The following is a 20,214-nucleotide window of genomic DNA, read 5'->3' as shown; positions in this document are numbered from 1 at the left end:
CGCGACCATTACTCGCAGAAAAACTTCAAGCTTGGAGCACCTCCCGCGGTGGATGATATTCCAGTGCTTTCTTATTCGCCTCCGGATAGAAAGGACAACATTAAAATGTTCAATAAAGGCGATAACTTGGTGTCTCAGCTAAAGAGTCACTTTGGAGACCCAGACCTGTCTTATTCCAAGGATCTCCAGCCTGTCGTGCAAATTTCCCACACTTTGACCAGGCAGCTAAACACGTTCTACGCGGAGAGCGTACACGAGCAAATTGAAACACAAAAAATAAACATGGACGTGAGAGAGGACAAAGAGTTCGTCAGAGTGTTATGGGAATAAGATCAAAATCACAAAAAAGCAGAGGGGTACCAAACTTGGGGATAGTAATAGGGATCAGCAAGCTTCATCATAAGCTTACTGGAGAGGGTCAGAGGAGTGGAGGATTCTGAAACCAGACAGTTTGGCCACTAAAAAAATGCGGAGAGCGTGCACGAGCAAATTGAAATTCAAAAAAGAAACGGGGACGTGAGAGAGGACGAAGACTTCGACAGGATGTTATGGGAACAAAATTGAAATCACGGAAAAGTGGAGGCGGTACCAAACTTGAGGAAAGTGATCAGCAAGTTTCATCATAAGGTTACTGGAGAGGGTCGGAAGAGTGGAGGATTCGGAAACCAAACAGTTTGGCCACTAAAAAATATAAAATAAAATTTAGAAAGATGGAATTACAGGATCAGATATATAAGTGGGTAATCAAATTTGAATTTTCTGACTCAAATTAACCAACTGTGAAATGTAGACATGTTATCAAAATAATAATGTATTCTCAACAGTATTCTGAGTTTTATCAGGTTGTTTTAGAGCTTTTTTATTAGCCTTACTCATTCTTATACTGGTTTGGTTGTTCTTTCTATGGTTCAGCCTCCAAATTTGTATTATATGTTGGAGTAGTTTCTGATGTAAGCGGTATTTTTGACAGTATTTCAGAAGTGAGTAATGTCACAGTGAGAGATCGTTGTCGCCTAGAGACAAGTCCACCGAATAGTAAGAACCGAGAGAACAATCCAAAAAGAAACATTCATAACCTCCCTTACAGATACCCCTCACACAATTTATACAACCAAATAAATATCACCCCGAACAATTTGAGATTTCAGGAACTCCAAGGCAGATACGCTTCGAGAACTATGAGAAGCCAAAACACCGCGGTCATCAACACCCTGACCACGCTATGGAGGCCCTGCGGAGGCACCAAAAGGATAACACAGGAAAAGCTACCGTTCCCCCAGCCAGACTCCTGGGGTTGATGGAAGACCCTACGGAGCAGATCCAGAGTATCCTTTAGGAATATCTATTTGCTATCAGATAGCGGAAAATCACAGCCTGCAACGCCCTGAGAACCCATATGAAACCAACAAAACCTCAGACTCAACATAAATCCACACTCCCTTGAACACCAACCGCAGCCAAGAACCAGGACAACCGAATCTACTATTTATACTTATTATTCATAAACCACAATTTATAATTCATCTAATATTCAAAATAATACTTAGTAACACATACTAACACTGATAGGATAAAATTGTGAACCCTGAAGAGGCATAAGCCTATAGCAGGTACTTTGGAATATATAATATAGAGTGAAGACGTCCCTGACCGATGATATCAGCGGTACGATTTGGAAAGTTTGGAATAGACCTGTCGGTACGAACAGCAATGTGACGAGAACATCCAGCAACAGCAACAACGGAAATGGGCAGAAGAAGAGGAAAAGCAAGAAGAATAAGTGGAAGTCGATGGACAATGACCACCTAAAGAAGTTCATTGAGAGCGGAATAGTTATAGGTCGCGATCATTACTCGCAGAAAAACTTCAAGCTTGGAGCACCTCCCGCGGTGTATGATATTCCCGTGCTTTCTTATCCGCCTCAGGATGGAAAGGATAAAATCAAAATGTTCAATATAGGCGATAACTTGGTGTCTCAGCTAAAGAGTCACTTTGGAGACCCAGACCTGCCTTATTCCAAGGATCTCCTGCCTGTCGTGCAAATTTCCCACACTTTGACCAGTCAGCTATACACGTTTCACGCGGAAAGCGTACACGAGCAAATTGAATCACAAAAAAGATACATGGACGTGAGAGAGGACGAAGAGTTCGACAGGGTGTTATAGGAACAAGATCAAAATCACAGAAAAGCGGAGGCGGTACCAAACTTGAGGAGTGTGATCATACCACGGAAAAAGCTATCGTTTCCCCCGGCCAGACTTCTAGGGTTAATGGAAGACCCTACGGAGCAGATTCAGAATATCCTTGAGGAATATCCATCAGTCATCAGATAGCGAAAAATCACAGCCTGAAACGCCCTGAGAACCCAAATGAAACCAAAAACACCGCAGGTTCAACACAAATCCACACTCCCATGAGTGTGGTTCTTGGCTGTGGCCGGTGAACCAGGACAACCGAATCTACTATTTATACTTATTATCCATAAACCACAATTTATAATTCATATAATATTTAATATAATACATAGTAACACATACTAACACTGATAGGATGAAATTGTAAACCATGAAGAAGCATAAGCCTACAGCGGGGTCCCAACAAATATTCAAAAAACATTGTAGATTACTAACCCCAAAAATGAATAAACGTTATCAAGCAAGATAAGAGCAGTGTTAAAGAAGTGATTGTTATAAGCAGTATTGAAAAATAACCTCTAAAATCCCCAGTTATCAGCATACTGAACATCGATAAAATGTGGAAAGTTAACGGAAGATCGCTAGCATATTGGAATATCGTTGAGCCGCCCCTGGAAAACGAGGCTACCCAAAGAAGTGAGCCAGAACTTCCACGGGTCAGGGTCGTGGTGAAAACCAGAAACTCATCTTGCAACACATGCGATGAGGACTTCGAGATGTTGCGAAGCCATCACATTACAACAGGAATTCACGAGAGTATTAGGGTTCTGACAACAATTCAACCAACTTCATATACTGAAAATTCCTCTAGTGGAGCGAGCCGTGCCCAAGATCGTTATGCTAGATAAGAGTCTACAACAAAAACTTCGGCAATCACATATCGCTCCTGATGAACAAGTTCCCTCACATGCCAAAAACATATCTGACCTACTTGTACAACAAATGATGCTTTGGAATATATAATATAAGATGAAGATGTCTCTGACCGATGATATCAGCGGTACGATTTGGAAAGTTTGGAATAGACCTGTCGGTATGGTCAGCAATGTAACGAGAACATCCAGCAGCAGCAGCAACGGAAATGGGCCGAAGAAGAGGAAAAGCAAGAGGAATAAGCGGAAGTCGATGGACAATGACCGCCTGAAGAAGCTCACTGAGAGCGGAACAATTATAGGTCGCGACCATTACTCGCAGAAAAACTTCAAGCTTGGAGCACCTCCCGCGGTGGATGATATCCCCGTGCTTTTCATCCGCCTCCGGATGTAAAGGACAAAATCAAAATGTTCAATATAGGCGATAACTTGATGTCTCAGCTAAAGAGCCATTTTGGAGATCCAGACCTCTCTTACCCCAAGGATTTCCATCCTGTCGTGCAAATTCCCCACACTTTGACCAGGCAGGTATACACGTTTTACGCGGAGAGCATATACGAGCAAATTGAATCACAAAAAAGAAACATGGACGTGAGAGAGGACAAAGAGTTCGACAGGGTGTTATGGGAACAAGATCAAAATCACAGAAAAGCGGAGGCGGTACCAAACTTGAGGAAAGTGATCAGCAAGCTCCATCATAGCTTACTGGAGAGGGTCGGAGTAGTGGAGGATTCTGAAACCAGACAGTTTGGCCACTAGAAAAATATAAAATAAAATTCAGAAAGATTTAATTACAGAATCAGATATATAAGTGGGTAATCAAATTTGAATTTTCTGACTCAAACTAACTGTGAAATATGGACATGTTATTCTAATGATAATGTATTCTCAAAGCATACACGAGCAAATTGAATCACAAAAAAGAAACATGGACGTGAGAGAGAACAAAGAGTTCGACAGGGTGTTATGGGAACAAGATCAAAAACACAAGAAAGCGGAGGGGTACCAAACTTGGGGATAGTGATAGGGATCAGCAAGCTTCATCATAAGCTTACTGGAGAGGGTCGGAGGAGTGGAGGATTCTGAAACCACAAAGTTCGGCCTCTAAAAAAATGCGGAGAGTGTGCACGAGCAAATTGAAATTCAAAAAAGAAACGGGGACGTGAGAGAGGACGAAGACTTCGACAGGATATTATGGGAACATGATCAAAATCACGGAAAAGCGGAGGCGGTACCAAACTTGAAGAAAGTGATCAGCAAGTTTCATCATAAGGTTACTGGAGAGGGTCGGAAGAGTAGAGGATTCTGAAACCAGACAGTTTGGCCACTAAAAAATATAAAATAAAATTTAGAAAGATGGAATTACAGGATCAGATATACCTATGAGTGGGTAATCAAATTTGAATTTTCTGACTCAAACTAACTAACTGTGAAATGTAGACATGTTATTTAAATAATAATGTTTTAGAGCTTTTTCATGAGCCTTACTCATTTTTATACTGGTTTGGTTGTTCTTTATATGGTTCAGCCTCCAAATTTATATTATATGTTGGAGTAGTTGCTGATGTAAATGATATTTTTGAGAAGCTTTCAAAAGTGAGTACTGTCACAGAGAGAGATAGTTGTTGCCTGACAAAGTGGAAAAGGTATGGGGCTGTATATTGATTCATACTGAATTTTAAGTTCCTGAGTTTTACGTACACACTTGATGCTGAAACTGTGTTTGAGGATAACCTAAATAACATCAACATGAGGAAAGAGATTCGCTGGTATTTTGTCTTTGTTGTTTTCTATGATTTCTTGTTCTATTATTTGTAACCGTTATTGAAAGCGAATCGTTTGATGAATCTCAGTTCTCTCTGAAAGTTGCCTTTCGACAGTAGAATGTTCAGTAGTCTTTGGATAGAATGACGATTATTATGAGGTATTTCAGGAGTCGCCATCACTGTCAACACAATCGATAGGAAATATTTCAGAGAAGAGTATGTAGTACCTAGCAATAGTCGCCTATATCGCACAAATATGTAATGGAACACTGGGCTAGAAAACATTCAATCGATGAAATATACGGACAGTTCATCAGGAGTCTTCTTCAAAATGGATCCTCGGTAGAAAGTACATTGACTTCGATAAACGTGAAAATAATACACTTGAAGAACTCTTTTCCAAAAGAACTCCGTGACTATATAATTTGATCTTTGTCGATGAAGCCGAAGACTATAATAAAGAGGATTGAGCCTTTTGTAAACGTCTTTTAGAGGTAACACAAGCCCGCCTGAATACCAGAGGATCTGTGAAGGGAACTTAAAAACGGAAATGGTCTAATATGTTTAGACCCATGTCCGTACTCAAACACTTGGTAAGGGTTAAGATAATCTAGTGAGCAATGATGTAGTTGGTTCCAGCATTCTACAAACTAAGCCATCGACACTCATCGTTGGATATACAGGCTGTTTTCTTTAGCTGATACTACTATTGCTATCTCGGAAACGGTAGGTCGTACAAGGACGGTTAAATGGAACAAAAGTTACCTTCATAGGGATGAAACACAATTGTATTTTCAGATCCACAGAATCATCAACGGTTTGTAAGATATTTGCAAAAAACTGAAAATGACAGATTTAATTTTTTTGCTTTACCGCCTCCATTTTCAATAATATCAAAAATGGCAAAGAAACTTTTTGCTTTATTTCATGTGCTGCATAATCTGGGTGATAATGTCGTTCATTGAGATTATAAATATTTGTATTCACTTAAATCCAACTGAATTTCTGTCAGGGTCGTCTTGAAAAAGAGAGACCAATAATAATCTTTGTATAATTTCCAAATGTCTTTTGAAAATTTTAGCTACCCAAAAATTTCTGTTCAGAAAATGAGGATATTAACAAGAATCAAAAATACTGTATTGAAAAAGTCATAGATGAGTTTCACAAGAAATATGATGAGCGATAATTTATTGTTTTGAAGTAAGCTTTGAAATACATGAATGTGAATGTCAAGTTAATTGTCACACACAAAATGGAAGTTATTCAAATCGTTGAACGATTTTAAGGGAGAAACATGAATTTTTCCAATGACGAAAAAGTGGATATGCTTTTTGTACATTCGAGATGTTTGAGAAATGTACCATAGTATAATATATATAATAAAACTTAATCTTCCTCTTTGAAGATGATCACTTGGTGATCGAAACACGTGTCGAGGTGTAAAAAATAACGATTTGGTGTTGGGAAAAAACTCCAATAATAATTAATAAAGAGTCTACAACAAAAACTTCAGCAATCCTGATGAACAAGTTCCCTCACATGTCAAAATCTTATCTGACCTACTTGTACAACGAATGGTACTTTGGAATATATAATATAAAGTAAAGACGTCCCTGACCGATGATATCAGCGGTACGATTTGGAAAGTTTGGAATAGACCTGTCGGTACGGACAGCAATGTGACGAGAACATCCAGCAGCAACGGAAATGGGCCGAAAAAGTGAAAAGCAAGAGGAATAAGTGGAAGTCGATGGACAATGACCGCCTAAAGAAGCTCACTGAGAGCAGAATAGTTATAGGTCGCGACCATTACTCGCAGAAAAACTTCAAGCTTGGAGCACCTCCCGCGGAGGATGATATCCCATGCTTTCTTATCCGCCTCAGGATGGAAAGGACAAAATCAAAATGTTCAATATAGGCGATAACTTGATGTCTCAGCTAAAGAGCCACTTTGGAGATCCAGACCTGTCTTACCCCAAGGATCTCCAGCCTGTCGTGCAAATTCCCCACACTTTGACCAGGCAGCTGTACACGTTTCACGCGGAAAGCGTACACGAGCAAATTGAATCACAAAAAAGAAACATGGACGTGAGAGAGGACAAAGAGTTCGACAGGGTGTTATGGGAACACAAACATGATTTTTCAATTTATCACAAACCGTCCTATACGGATATTACGATTCTACCCATCCGTATCAACACAAAGTAGCAGCTTATAATAGTATGATTCACAGATTAGTCAATGTTCCTCTTTCGATAGATAATTTTGATAAAGAACTCGATATCATCAAGCAAATTGCGGTAAACAATGGGTTTAAAGCCGAATTGATGAACAAAATACTTGCCAAGAAAGTCTACACAAAAGCGATTCGAGACGTTTTTCCCATTGATATGGTAGATAATCAAAATTATAGAGCTTTAACCTATTTTGGACAACCAACGGATGAAGTGGCTTCATTTTTGAGAAATCGAGATATTAAAATTGCAAATAGAACAAGTAATACGTTGGGAAAGCTAGTTAAAAATAATAAGGATAAAACATCCAAATTCGAGAAATCAGGAGTATATAAATTAAAGTGTGGAACGTGCCCTAAGGTATATATTGGTCAAACTGGCAGGACATTTAGGAATAGATTTCAGGAACATCAAAAGAGCTATGTAAATAAGAAAACAAATACAACATTTTCAAATCATCTTCTAGAAGAAAATCACATCTTTAATGAAGAGTTCGTAATTTTGCACATTGAAAATCAAGGTTTGAAACTGAATCATTTGGAAGCAATGGAAAGTGATAAACTTAAAAACTCAAACATTCTAAGAATGACCAACTAGATTTGAATAGATCACCATTATTGAACTTATTTTCTTAAAAACCGAGAAAGATTTATTATTGCTGTAGATTTGAGGCAATATGCTTTAGGTAATCATGATTGAGCAGGTACGAGATCTAGAGGTTCAGGTAATTTCAGGTAGTCTCAATTATGGTTACCTGTAGTATATAAATATGAATGTAAGGATGATTTGACGTATTAATCACTTGAAAAAGCTAATGTTTAGCAAAACATGTTGTGATATATTTTCAATAAAGTTTGTGGAGATCAAATCGTTTAGGTGTAGTTTGTGAAACTATTTTTTCATATTCACAGTTTTACAAAGAACGCAACACGTGTTTCGCAATACAAAAGCTTCTTCAGGCGTGACAAGATACGCCTGAAGAAGCTATTGCAGAGCGAAATACATGTTGTGTTTCCTGAAACTATTAAGTAAAAGACTGTTCATGATGCAATTGAAATGATAATGATGATGTTGCGTAAACAGACTATTTATTACTAAAATCAACATTTCATTTTCATAATTTTTCAAATAATAAATGAAACTATAAATACTTCTCATTTTGAAATTACTATGTAATAACAATTTTCAACTTTTGAAAAAAAAATTATTTTTTCTTGGGCAGGTTGACCTTCCAGTTTTGATTATTGCTGTTTGAATTTCAAATTTCCATTCATTATCCAAACGAGAAGGGTGGTAAACGCAAATAATTACCTGTGAATTCCAATCCTGCAAGTTTCCACGTGCCTTTCTTGGTGATTAGAATGCTGGCAGGACATACATTTCTATGTAGAACGTGGCCAGAATAATGGAGAAAAGATAAAGCTTCTGTTATCTGAAAACAGATAGATGAATATTTAATCAGATAATATATTTTTCTCTGATTGTCATGATTGAAATATAAGTAGAAAAAATGTTTCGTGTTGAACGGTTTTATTGGAGAAAAAAGATGATAATGATGTAGTTAATGTATAAAAGGATAATTTGGAAACCCGAGTAAATATGTAAATATTACGTTGAACGTATTATAAATGTCTGCGAAGTATGCCAAAAAGCCAAGATTACAGTATTGTCCAGACCCGTTTTAGAGGCGGCATTTTCGGAAAAGCCAAATGACCTCATTTCGATCGATATTTTCGGTCCCCTCCCAAAATCCAGAGGTGGTGTGGCTTCCGTCTTTGTTATTGTAGACGTATAGAAGCTGGTGACTCTTCATAGCTTGAAACTGGCTACAATGGCTAGCATGTTGAATCGGCTAACCGTCTCGAATTTTGAGTGACCAACGCTAGTTGAAGTTCCAAAAAATCACATACGTTTTTGCTACCTCTTGAACATTTACTACAAAGTAAACAAGTGAGGATTTTTCCAGCAAAACATTTACAAACACAAGACGAGATGGACTGTACGGAATCAGTCAATCCAGAGCGGTCAGAAGTATTGATTCTGCAATTTTTTTGCTCACGAAGAGTATTCAACAAGAATCTCAAGAATTTGAAACAATCCTCTTGTTGTCCTAACGAGTATGTAGTGGACTTAAAAGTTATTTAATATTTGAATGAAAAATGCTTCTCTTCAAAGGAAAACAATTAATTTCTCATGTGGATACATTTAAATAATGTTCCAAGTAAACATGTCGTTCTTTCAAAACCCAAAACAGTTTTGCTTCGAGATTACTTTTGCTCAGACTAAAGAATGCATACTTACTTCTCTTGAGCTAATGTGATTATTTCTATTGAAATGTATGCACAATCTTGGTGGAATATTTTTGTTCTACTCGAAAGAAGCATTTATTTAGTCCATTTGAAGTAATGATTCAACTTCAACTTAAGAGAATATATTTCTCAGTTTATAAAAATATTTCTTAATAAATATAGGAGAGCAAGATTTCTTTAAATCGACATAATATTCTTCACTTTGAGATTTTTATTTTCTTTGTGTTTTCATATTTCATCGATAACAGTATATTTGAAATCTGTATCAATTTCCAGTTTCATGTGAATGATGTCAAGTCCCACGCTCCGTCAATTTCTACTTGATAATAATAAATCTCTCCAGGAACATTCATCATTACGCCCTCTATCTACCCACCTGCAATATGCCGTACTTGTACTCAATATCCAGGAAGTTGTATTCCCTCGGAAACGTCGGTCTGGGCGTGGGTTGCTGCCCGGCAGTCGAAGCGACCCCCCCTTGATTGGAACTTCCTTCCTGGAAAGCCAGAATGTTGGCAAGACTGGCGTAAACACGTTCTGATGCGAATGCGAGGGTGTCGGCGCACTCTTCGATGGGATGGATGACGTGAAGAATTTTCGGATGACGAAATCGTTCCAGTTGCCGCACTGAACTACGGAGGATTTCAGTCACAGTTTCTTTTCTTTTGGGTTTGTGGAGTTTTTCAGCACAGCGTTTTTCGAATAGAAATACTGAACATTCCTGGAACAAAGAAATATGGAAGTATTTTTCTGACCACTTCTAAATTGCCTTTCAAAGTTGAAAAAAATAATGCAATCATATGAGTTTCAGTGAATCTATCCAACTCATTGCCACTTTTTTCTTTGAAATCAGATAACCTATAGTATAACAATTTTCAATTGGAGGTAACACATATACAAATTGAACTGAGAGCTAACGGCAACAATGTTAAATGTAAGAACTAAATTCTTACCGGGGTCATTTTTATTGTCTATGCATCGCCATTGTAAATAATTGAAAAGTAAGATAGCTTCTGCATATCGATAGGATGTACGAGCGAATAAGTGAACCAGTTCGTTAAATACTTTGAAACATCGGTAAACTGACCAACACTTCGCAGGTCTATTATATTTGCGTCCTTAAACTGCCATAACTAGTCATTCGATTTCTTCATTATCAAGCGTCCCTATCTGCATAGGCGTAGTATGTTCTGTTTCTTGTGAAAGGGACTCTGTTTTGTATTTATTAAATATATTTTATTATATTTATTGTTGAGTTGGCCGATACTTGTTTTTCAAAATACATTATCATAGATTTTCAACACATTCATACTTTATTGTGAGATAATTAGTTGACCTAGTCATTAAACTCATGTATAAATGTTCGTTAAACTCAGGTATCACTGTCATTAATTAGTTCCTAGAATATTATTAGTTTCTAGGTAGATAGTAATATTTCAAAAAGTATATATAAATCACAATGTATGTAGAATTCAGTTTGTTAGTGAACACGCTTGAAAAAGCTACTGTGGAGAGAAACACGTGTTGCGGATCTGTTAATCTGTTCTAGTGAAAATCTCACAATAAAGTGTTTTTCAAAATACATCAACTTTAAAATAGTTTTTGAGGTAAATAAACAACTGACAAATAGCTGAATAATATGGTTGAATTTTATTATTTTTGTAGTATTAAGATGGATGCCGTAGCAGGTCCAAAGAAAGCGGAAGTTTATGTCGTTAGAAGAAGAACAGATTGTCTATAGAGTGTACCAAAATTCAAAAAATACACTCCGTACAGTGGAAGCTGTAGCCCAGTGTTCATTTTTAACGGGAATATCCGTGTCGACAATTGAATGCATTGTGCGTGAAAAAAAGGTGACTGGGATTGTGCAAGCTCCAAAAGTACATTGTCGTGGTAGAAAAAAAAATTAATTGGACGAGTACCACAAAAATTTTGTACGCTATACCATTCATTGTTTCTTTTTTGAGAATAAAGCGCCAACCCTCGAATCCATTAGGACAAAGGTAATGGATAATGATCTCATTCCAAAAATGAGAAAAGAAAGTAATAAAAGAATATTTTAAATTTATATATGCCAAACGATCCCGTAAATATGTCTTTATAGAAAGAGAAGATGTGGTCTCATGGCGACGAAGATATCTTCGTTCTATTAGAGAAATGAGTTCTGCTTAAAAAAATATTTATTATCTGGACGAAACGTGGGTAAATGCTGATCACACAGTATCTAAGATCTGGCAACCCAACTAGCAATTTCGTATTTTATAATAGTTGCGGAAACGTTTCGGAGAAACAAATTATAAAACTGCATTTCTCCCAGAAAAGTTTTCGAAGTGTTTATAAAACTGCTATAAATAGGAAATTGGCACCGTTTTATAAAACATTATAGTCATTATCAATATTTTTTAAGGTCTTTTACAAACACTACAAAACAGTTTTATGAACATTTTGGCAGTAACTATAAAATTTGTCTAACACTCTTAAAAAGTAGTTTTGTAAAGACTTCCCTTACTTCCCTCACTTTTGCAACATATTTGAGCGATACTTATAAAATCATCAGAAGACAATTATATAAGAGTTTTTTAGTAGTTCCAAGTAGGCCTTATAAAATATAATACAGCCGAAAACTATAACAATAAAATAAAAAAGTATTAAAAATGTTTTCTTGAAAACGCAAGAAGTAATTTTATATTGAACATTAGGAAAATATAATATAGATGTCAACAACTGAAAACTTACAAATAGAAAGGTTGAAGCCATTTTGAAATTCCACTTCTGCACTCATTAAACTGTTAAAGAAATAAGTTTCATGAGTTAGTTGTAAAAACGTTTCTGTGATAATTTCCTGACTATTTTATGATGGTTTTTTGATTTTATTTCATAAACGTTTCTATGACACATTTATAAAACACTTTTATTGCCTACAACTGTATTGTGTTCACCGATCATCTAATACAATCAATTAGCATTTTGGAAGTAATTATAAAATATTAATAAAATAAAATTGTTGCAACACCATGGAATTATAAAACAACTTTGCTGGTTGGGAATATACTACTACTATTGTGATGTTCATGTTCATGTCCACTAAGAGTAGTTTTTACTAAAGTTGTTGTACCTTAAGACAGCAGGATCTTCTTGTATATACTTGACGAGTAAGTAATTCTACAATATTGAAATAATTTGAAGTTCAATCTAAAATTAAAATAAATATCAGTGAATATTACTTACTTGCAGATATTGCACTGATGATGGCGTAACAGCCGAAAGCGCTTTGCAATTTACAAATGAAAATTTTTAACAAATCTCACCTTAGATACTACTGTAACTAGTTATCGTCAAGAATTTGTGGACGGTTTATCAACAGGGTTACGCGGACCAACGGGTAAAGGGCAACGACTAATTGTCGCCCATATAGGTAGCGAGAGTGTTTTTTTAGACGATAGTGCACTAATTTTTTTATCCAAAAAAAAAACGGGTATTATCACGAAGACATGGACGCCCAACGCTTTGAAGGATGGTTTGAATCCCTCCTTTCACGAGTCGAGCCAAATTCGGTAATAGTAATGGATAACGCTTCCTATCACAGCCAGTAGAACAGCTGCCAACTATGACCACCAGAAAAGCAGACATGCAGAGTTAGTTAGAATAGAAAGGAATTCCATTTTCCGAGGACATGGTTAAGGCCGAGCTTATGAGTATCATTAAACAGCATCATGACAGATATCGCCAGCTCGTGCTGGAGGCATCACCATTTTGAGACTCCCTCCTCACCATTGCGAGTTAACACCGATAGAATTAATCTGGGCTCAAATTAAGGGATACGTAGCTCGTGAAAACGTAACATTTCTGATGTCCACCGTTTATTAGAACTCGCAATGGAACGGATACGGAAAGAAAATTGGGCTAATGCTGTAGCCCATGTGATCAAAAATAGAAAATGTGGAGATTCGACGGGATGGTAGACCAAATAATAATAGATCTAAATGTGACTGGGGATTCCTCTTCGGATGAGTCAATGCATTCTGAAATTACATAAGCATAACATAGGTGATTATTTATTTGCTTTGTAGTTCTCTTTCTATATGAAAGGAACATTATTTTGTAAATTTTCTTGTTTTTTTCTGATACTATAACAATTTTTACGTAATTACCTACGTATTTAAAAAAATGAAAATATTATTTTGGTACCCCTCTGCAGAGTTGGTAAGAGCATTACCCGTTGGTCACTTCAAGTGCGACGTTGCTAATGATTCACCTTCAATTGAAAATTGTTATAGTATAGCATGTGGTCTGAATGCCACTTCCATATTATTTTTATTTTTCAATACCACAGATAAGGTGGACAAGTTGAAGAAATCTGTAGTTCATAAGCTTAAGTGTCCGGAGTGTAATAATGTTCATGTGGAACAATGTGGTCGAAATTTCCAAAAACGTTGAACATGAGAGGTCCTCCAGACTAGGTAAAAATGATTCGACGTTTTCAAACCATTCCTTGGCATTCAACCACACAAGTTCCCGAATCTGAACGATACGGAAATTTTGCACTATGCAAAGAAGTGCTACAAACTCAATTATTTAAAATCCTTGGAAATTCACAAGCATAAACATTGCGGGTGCAACCTGTTAGATCAGTGGTCGCCAACCTTTTCAATGTGTTGAGCTACTTTGTTAATTTTGGAATAAACAGCGAGCTACCCACACGGAAGCCACGTAACGCAACGTAAATGAAATAATACACAGTTAATTTATCATTATATGTATTTATTTCACTATTTAACTGGTAATACATAATACATAGGTACTAATAATAAACTAATAACAAAATAACTAATATTACTAGTACGTACTTGTTCATAGATACATTCCTACCTATCAAAGGAAGGTGTTTGAAAAACAAACACAAACTTTTATCCAGCCACAACGGCATGTCACGTATGATTTAAAAATAGTTAATAATAACAACAGAAAAGTAACGCACTATCATGAACATAAACATTGAAAAATAAAAAAGCACGTTCAATGAGAAGGCTGACACACAGACTCATCGATAATTTTTTTAATGGTTGCAGTATAATTTGATGCAGGCATTCAAATACAATTATTCAAATGTTCATCTGTAAGTCGATTGCGATATTTGTTCTTAATAAACTTCATATTGGAAAAAGAAGATTCACACAAATATGTTGAACTGAATAATGCTTTCACTTTCAAGGCAACACGGCATAGAACTGAATATTTGTCTTTACTTACAATAGGCCAGATACATTCAGTACTTGAGACTAACGATTTCAAGGCTGAATCATTTTGAAACTCAATGACTTCCATTTCTGTTGCAGCGATGTCTTCACCAAAGTTCTGCATAACACATGTTGCAAACTGTTGGATATCAATTTCCATAAAGGGTGAAACAATAAACTGCGCTACTGAAGTCATTTCATTGAAATCCTTAAAACGATTTTTGAAGTTATGTTTCAGGGTAGAAATTATTTCTACATGATATCTGTTGTCATAGGGTTCTAATAGATTTTGAGATATTTTTTCTGAAAGAATAGGAAAATGCTTGGTATCGTTCCCAAAACTCCAGCTTTTTGATAAATGCTTTTATATCAGAAATCATTTCCGCTAGTTCTTTGTCTCTCCCCTGAAGCTGCAAATTAAGTTCGTTCAATTTCTCTGTAATGTCCACGAGAAAACCAAAATCTCTAAGCCAGATTGAATTTTCTAGTTCCGGAGTCGGTTCATCGCGTTGTTTGAAGAATTGAACTATGCCAGATAGGACATCATTAAAACGTTTCAGCACCCGTCCTCTACTTAACCATCGGGCTTCAGAGTGAAGGAGTAGGTCCCCGTATTGACAGTCAACTTCATCGGCCAAGGTTCTGAATAATCTTTTTTGTAACGCTTGAGCTGTAATTTTGTTAACAATTTTTACCACCATTTTCATAACGTTGTTTAGTTTCAGGAAATGTTCACATAATGCTTGCTGATGGATAATGCAGTGGTAACAGAGAAATTGCGGAAAAGTTTCATCTTTACGACATAACGCCACCAGACCCTTATCACAACCCACCATAGCTGGAGCGCCATCGGTTGTCAAGCCTACCATTTTCGATATTGGAATTTTCTCGAAAGAAATAATATTTTTTAAATGAGAAAACAACTCATGTCCAGTAGTGTGTCCTTTCAGTGGGATGAACTTCAAAAGACCTTCTTTAATCGTAAAATCACTAAAAACCATCCTGACGAACACGGCCATCTGGGCAGTGTCAACGACATTTGTTGATACATCCAGTTGAAGTGAAGAATAAACACAGTTATCTAAGTCAGTTCTTAACTGTGAAAAAATATTATTGCTCATTACTTCTACACGTCTCATCACTGTATTAGCAGAAAGTTGCATAGATTTTATAGCTGAAACTATCTCGTCTTCATTTCTAAAGTTGGCAATCAGCAGCTTCTAAAAACGCCTGTTTTATCATTTCCCCGTCTTCATAAGGTTTCTTTTTTTGTGCAATTATCTGGGACATACGGTACGATGCTTTAGTTGCAGCCTCATTTTTGTCGACTGTTCTTAAAAATATTGATTTTTGTCCAATTAACTGCTTTTTAAACTGTTTCAGAATGTAGTGGGAATGATTTTTCAAAATTAGGATGTACAGTTTTATGATGTCTCTCAATATTTCCTTTTTTAGCAACGGAGACCGAAGTATTACATAACAAACACACATTTTTATCTTCAACTTCTGTGAAAAAGTATTGTTCTTCCAATTCCGAATGAAAGTGGTATGTCTTCACCTTCTTACAACTGCTTGCCATAATATTATTTTTGTTGTTCTCTACTAACCCAACCGCTGGACGTTGGTTACGCGTTCAGTTTCAAAGTAAGCGCAATGTCGCCGCGCCGTGCGTATTTATCCCGATCAAAGCAATCCAGATCGTTCTCGAACACTAACGCGCTGGTCCGGTTGGTCGGTTCTAGCCGATTCTAGCTTGATGGCGTCAACGGCAGATCGCTCACCGCAACGTTGCCGCTGTTTATGTTTAATATTATGATGATTAGATATTCTTGTGGAATTTTCGGAAGCTTCTCTGATTTTTGCAGTTTGTATTTTTTAAATTAAAATCGTTGTGAGAGCTACAAGAATTGCCTCCGCGAGCTAGCGATTTAGCTTACTGACCGGTTTTCATATTAGCATATCCGCATTGTAAATTGTAAATTCAGGTACTCAATCAACCACTGTTAGTTTAATGTGTAAGTTTGAAAATGTCCTTATAGTTACAAATAAAAGTGGTAAGAACATAAAAAGTTTCAATTCACTTTTCTACATTATGATTTCCTACTACGTAGTAACGGCTATATCCATCAATTTATCTAGGCATGAAGTTAGTTTTTTTAAATTGATCACTTTCTTCCTTTTTTTTTGAAGATTCGCACATTTTTCTATATCAAGATATAGTAGTAGAAAGCCAAAAACTATTTTTCACAATAATTAGCCACACCTAAAAATATAACCCTTTCAATTTATATAATTATTATTATCAACGAAATGTAATTGAAATCATTTCATGAACTTTCATACCATTTTTATGACACAACGATATAATTTTGGGAATAATACCCTGCTTACTTCCCACAGAGTCCTAAATAACCTGAGTGTCACCAAAATTATATCCGCGGAGTCAATCTCAATTAGGTTCACACGAAAACCGTGGTGGAGAATTGTTTCCAGCATACAGTTTCTGGTGACTTGTAATCATCTTCGTGATAACGCGAAACACCTGCTTTGTGCTTGCAAACAGAAAGGAAATTGACGCACACATTGTTCCTTCAAACAAAGCTGACTGACAAACATCGTAGCCTTGTATGGTTGCATGATATTATCAACTCCTGTTGGGTTTGATTGTTTTCCATTTTCAGGAGACAAACAAAAGTGAGCAGTCTAGACGGTACGAGAGTTGGTTGTGAATAGGGCTGCCACAACTCACTTGTCTGGAACCTAAAAGACAGTTGGAGGCACACGTGATGTATTTGCATGTCATATTCAGCTGAAAAATATTGAGTGGGGTGTCAGAAGGGTGTGAATATCATATCAGAAATAGCTAGATTGCACGATTTCATTGGATGAAGAGATGTTATTTCAACTCAGTTGGAAATAGAGATCGACCATATACAGGTGATTCAGATGAAAAATCTTTTCAAAAATGTAACATACATTCTATACACAAACAAATATATTTAAAAAATACAGGGCTATTCAAATTCGTTTCTGTACATGGGGATCTCGTAAACGATAAGAGATAGAGTGTCGGTTAAATCGTGGCAAAGTTGTGTATTTTAGAGACCTATTTGGTGATGTAAAGAAATCGAATATAGCTCTTTTGGTTCTGGAAATATACAGAAAAAACCAAAAAATCCCAAACTATTTTTTTGCCTATATCTTCTTTATTCGCAGACATATTGAAAATCTGTATACATTTTGCTATTGGAACTTGATGTGGGCTATCAGAATATGTCTATGAATCTTTTATACAGGGTGTTATCTGACTTGGACCACCCCTATCTTTGAGTTTTTAAATACGGACCTGCATTTTTGTTGTAGTTTTTGTATCGTCGACGTTCACTTCATACTTAGAAATTAAATTCAATTGTATATTTTGGGATGTTTCGGTAATATTTGATTATAATTGTGGGAATTATTCCCTTTGAAATTACGACCCTGGAAATTGGTTGACTGAGTTGAATAAGAACACAATAGCAACTTTCACGTCTTCCTGTGTACCGTAGAGTTTTTCGAGATTTTTTTTTTTCATTTTTAGGTACCTATTCATATTTTTTCCATTGCTCTGAGCATTTTCTACAATGAACTTCGAATAAGAAAACCTTTTATGATTATCTGAAACATATCTACATCAAATATATATTATACAGTACGATGCAAATGTATGGAATAAATTCGATATTTACAAAATGAGCGTCTTTCGGAAGAAATCCAAAAACAGGTCAACTTCAATTTTTGACGGCCCATCTCATGATATTCATATGAAAGACGTTTCGTCACCAGTGTTGGCGTGATGACGTAATCGACAATTTTTTTAAATGCAAACAGAGGTCATGTGGCACCCCATTCAAAAGGTCTACTAGTCGTCTATTCAACGGTATAATGGTTTCAATATGTATTAATACAGGGTCAACCGAAATTATGTATTCAGAAGACTGGAATTACAAATAATAGTAATTCGTTGAACCAAATAATGCTATGCACCGCCACTGAGAATAAAGTATCGTACTGTCTTCTATTGTTTTTGTTGATTAGAAAAAAGAAATGGTGATAAAAGTCCTACACTCTACTTGAGATTAGTCAATGTCATTGAAGTGAAGTATCATTGAAGCGGTTGACATTATTTCTAGAAAAATATTTGAATCACTTATAATCTGGCAATGAAAGTAACAGAAACCCAAAGAATCGAAATTTTAATTATGATTGGCTGTGGAGATAAAGTAAGGACTCAGACAGAAGTTCGTGATTTATTCAATGCGAAATACCCCAACCGAGAACCTGTTTCTCAATCAACAATAAGTAAAATTGAGAAAAAGTTTCGAGAAACGGGCCATGTTGAAGATCTCCCTAAAAGTGGTAGAAAATCAATTTCAGAAGTCCAAAAACTTGATGTGGTACTTGCGTTCCAAGAAAACCCCCATACCAGCACGAGGCAAGTCGCACTGGATAATAATTTACACCAATCGACTGTTATTAGAGTGTTGAAAAAAGAAAAGTGGCATCCGTATAAAGTTCAGCTGGTCGAAGAACTGTTAGAAGATGACTTTGACAGAAGAGTCGAATTTTGCGAAATCTTGATGGAGCGCTCGCACAGAGATCGGAGTTTCATACAAAATATAATATTTTCAGATGAAGCTACTTTTATGCTCAACGGTCACGTAAACCGTCAGACTTATCGATACTGGGCAAGAGAAAATCCACATTGGATGGAGGAGCATAGCACACAATATCCACAAAAAGTGAATGTTTGGGCCGGAATTTTGAACAACCAGATAATAGGACCATACTTTTTTGAGGAAAGCTTAACTGGTGCTCGGTATCTACACTTTCTTCAAGATTATCTGATGCCACAACTGAATCAGCTATTTCCAAATAGAAATGATTTGTGGTTCCAGCAGGATGGGGCGCCCCCACACTACGCCGTTGATGTACGAACCTACCTGGATACTGTTTTCCGAGGAAAGTGGATAGGAAGAAGAGGGCCGATCGAATGGCCACCAAGGTTTCCGGATTTGACCCCGTTAGACTTTTTTTATGGGTATACTTGAAGAGTAAAGTTTACCAAAATCGACCAAATGATTTAGAAAAGTTGAAGGAACGCATCACAGCGCAGATTGCACAAATAACCCCCGAAGTTCTCGGAAACGTTAGAAATGAATTCAGTGCCCGGCTTTCACATTGCATCATAGCTGAAGGTCATCAATTTGAACATTTATTATAATTTTATTGTACTTCCATAAATAACATGTTTTGGTTCATCTTGTATAAATGAATATTGGCATGGTTATACCGTTGAATAGATGATTAGTAGACCTTTTGAATGAGGTGCCACATGACCCCTGTTTGCATTTAAAAAAATTGTCGATTACGTCATCACACCAACACCGGTGACGAAACGTCTTTCATATGAATATCATGAGATGGGTCGTCAAAAATTAAAGTTGATCTGTTTTTGGATTTCTTCCGAAAGACGCTCATTTTGTAAATATCGAATTTATTCCATACATTTGCATCGTACTGTATGTGTTTCAATGAGCAGAAAAGAAATTATAGTAATAA

General features: G+C 36.4%; 1 protein-coding gene across 1 annotated transcript in view; it reads right to left on the bottom strand.

The window, feature by feature from the left end:
- Positions 1 to 20,214, bottom strand: part of bma (SCY1-like protein bma) — a 115,634-nt gene that overhangs the window by 83,883 nt on the left and 11,537 nt on the right. The window contains exons 2-3 of the mRNA XM_074186595.1: positions 9,753 to 10,136; positions 8,379 to 8,499 (exon numbers count right to left, since the gene is read on the bottom strand). Coding sequence (XP_074042696.1) covers positions 8,379 to 8,499; positions 9,753 to 10,136 — 505 coding nt within the window. The remainder of the gene's footprint in view (positions 1 to 8,378; positions 8,500 to 9,752; positions 10,137 to 20,214) is intronic.

The sequence above is a fragment of the Leptinotarsa decemlineata genome, unplaced genomic scaffold (genome assembly GCF_025532065.1).
Source record: "Leptinotarsa decemlineata unplaced genomic scaffold, Ldec_3_MD MMD2_P_RNA_scaffold_4, whole genome shotgun sequence".
Classification (NCBI taxonomy): Eukaryota; Metazoa; Arthropoda; class Insecta; order Coleoptera; family Chrysomelidae; genus Leptinotarsa; species Leptinotarsa decemlineata.
The sequence above is the reverse complement of the archived record's forward strand: the minus strand, read 5'-3'. Positions and strand labels throughout refer to the sequence as shown.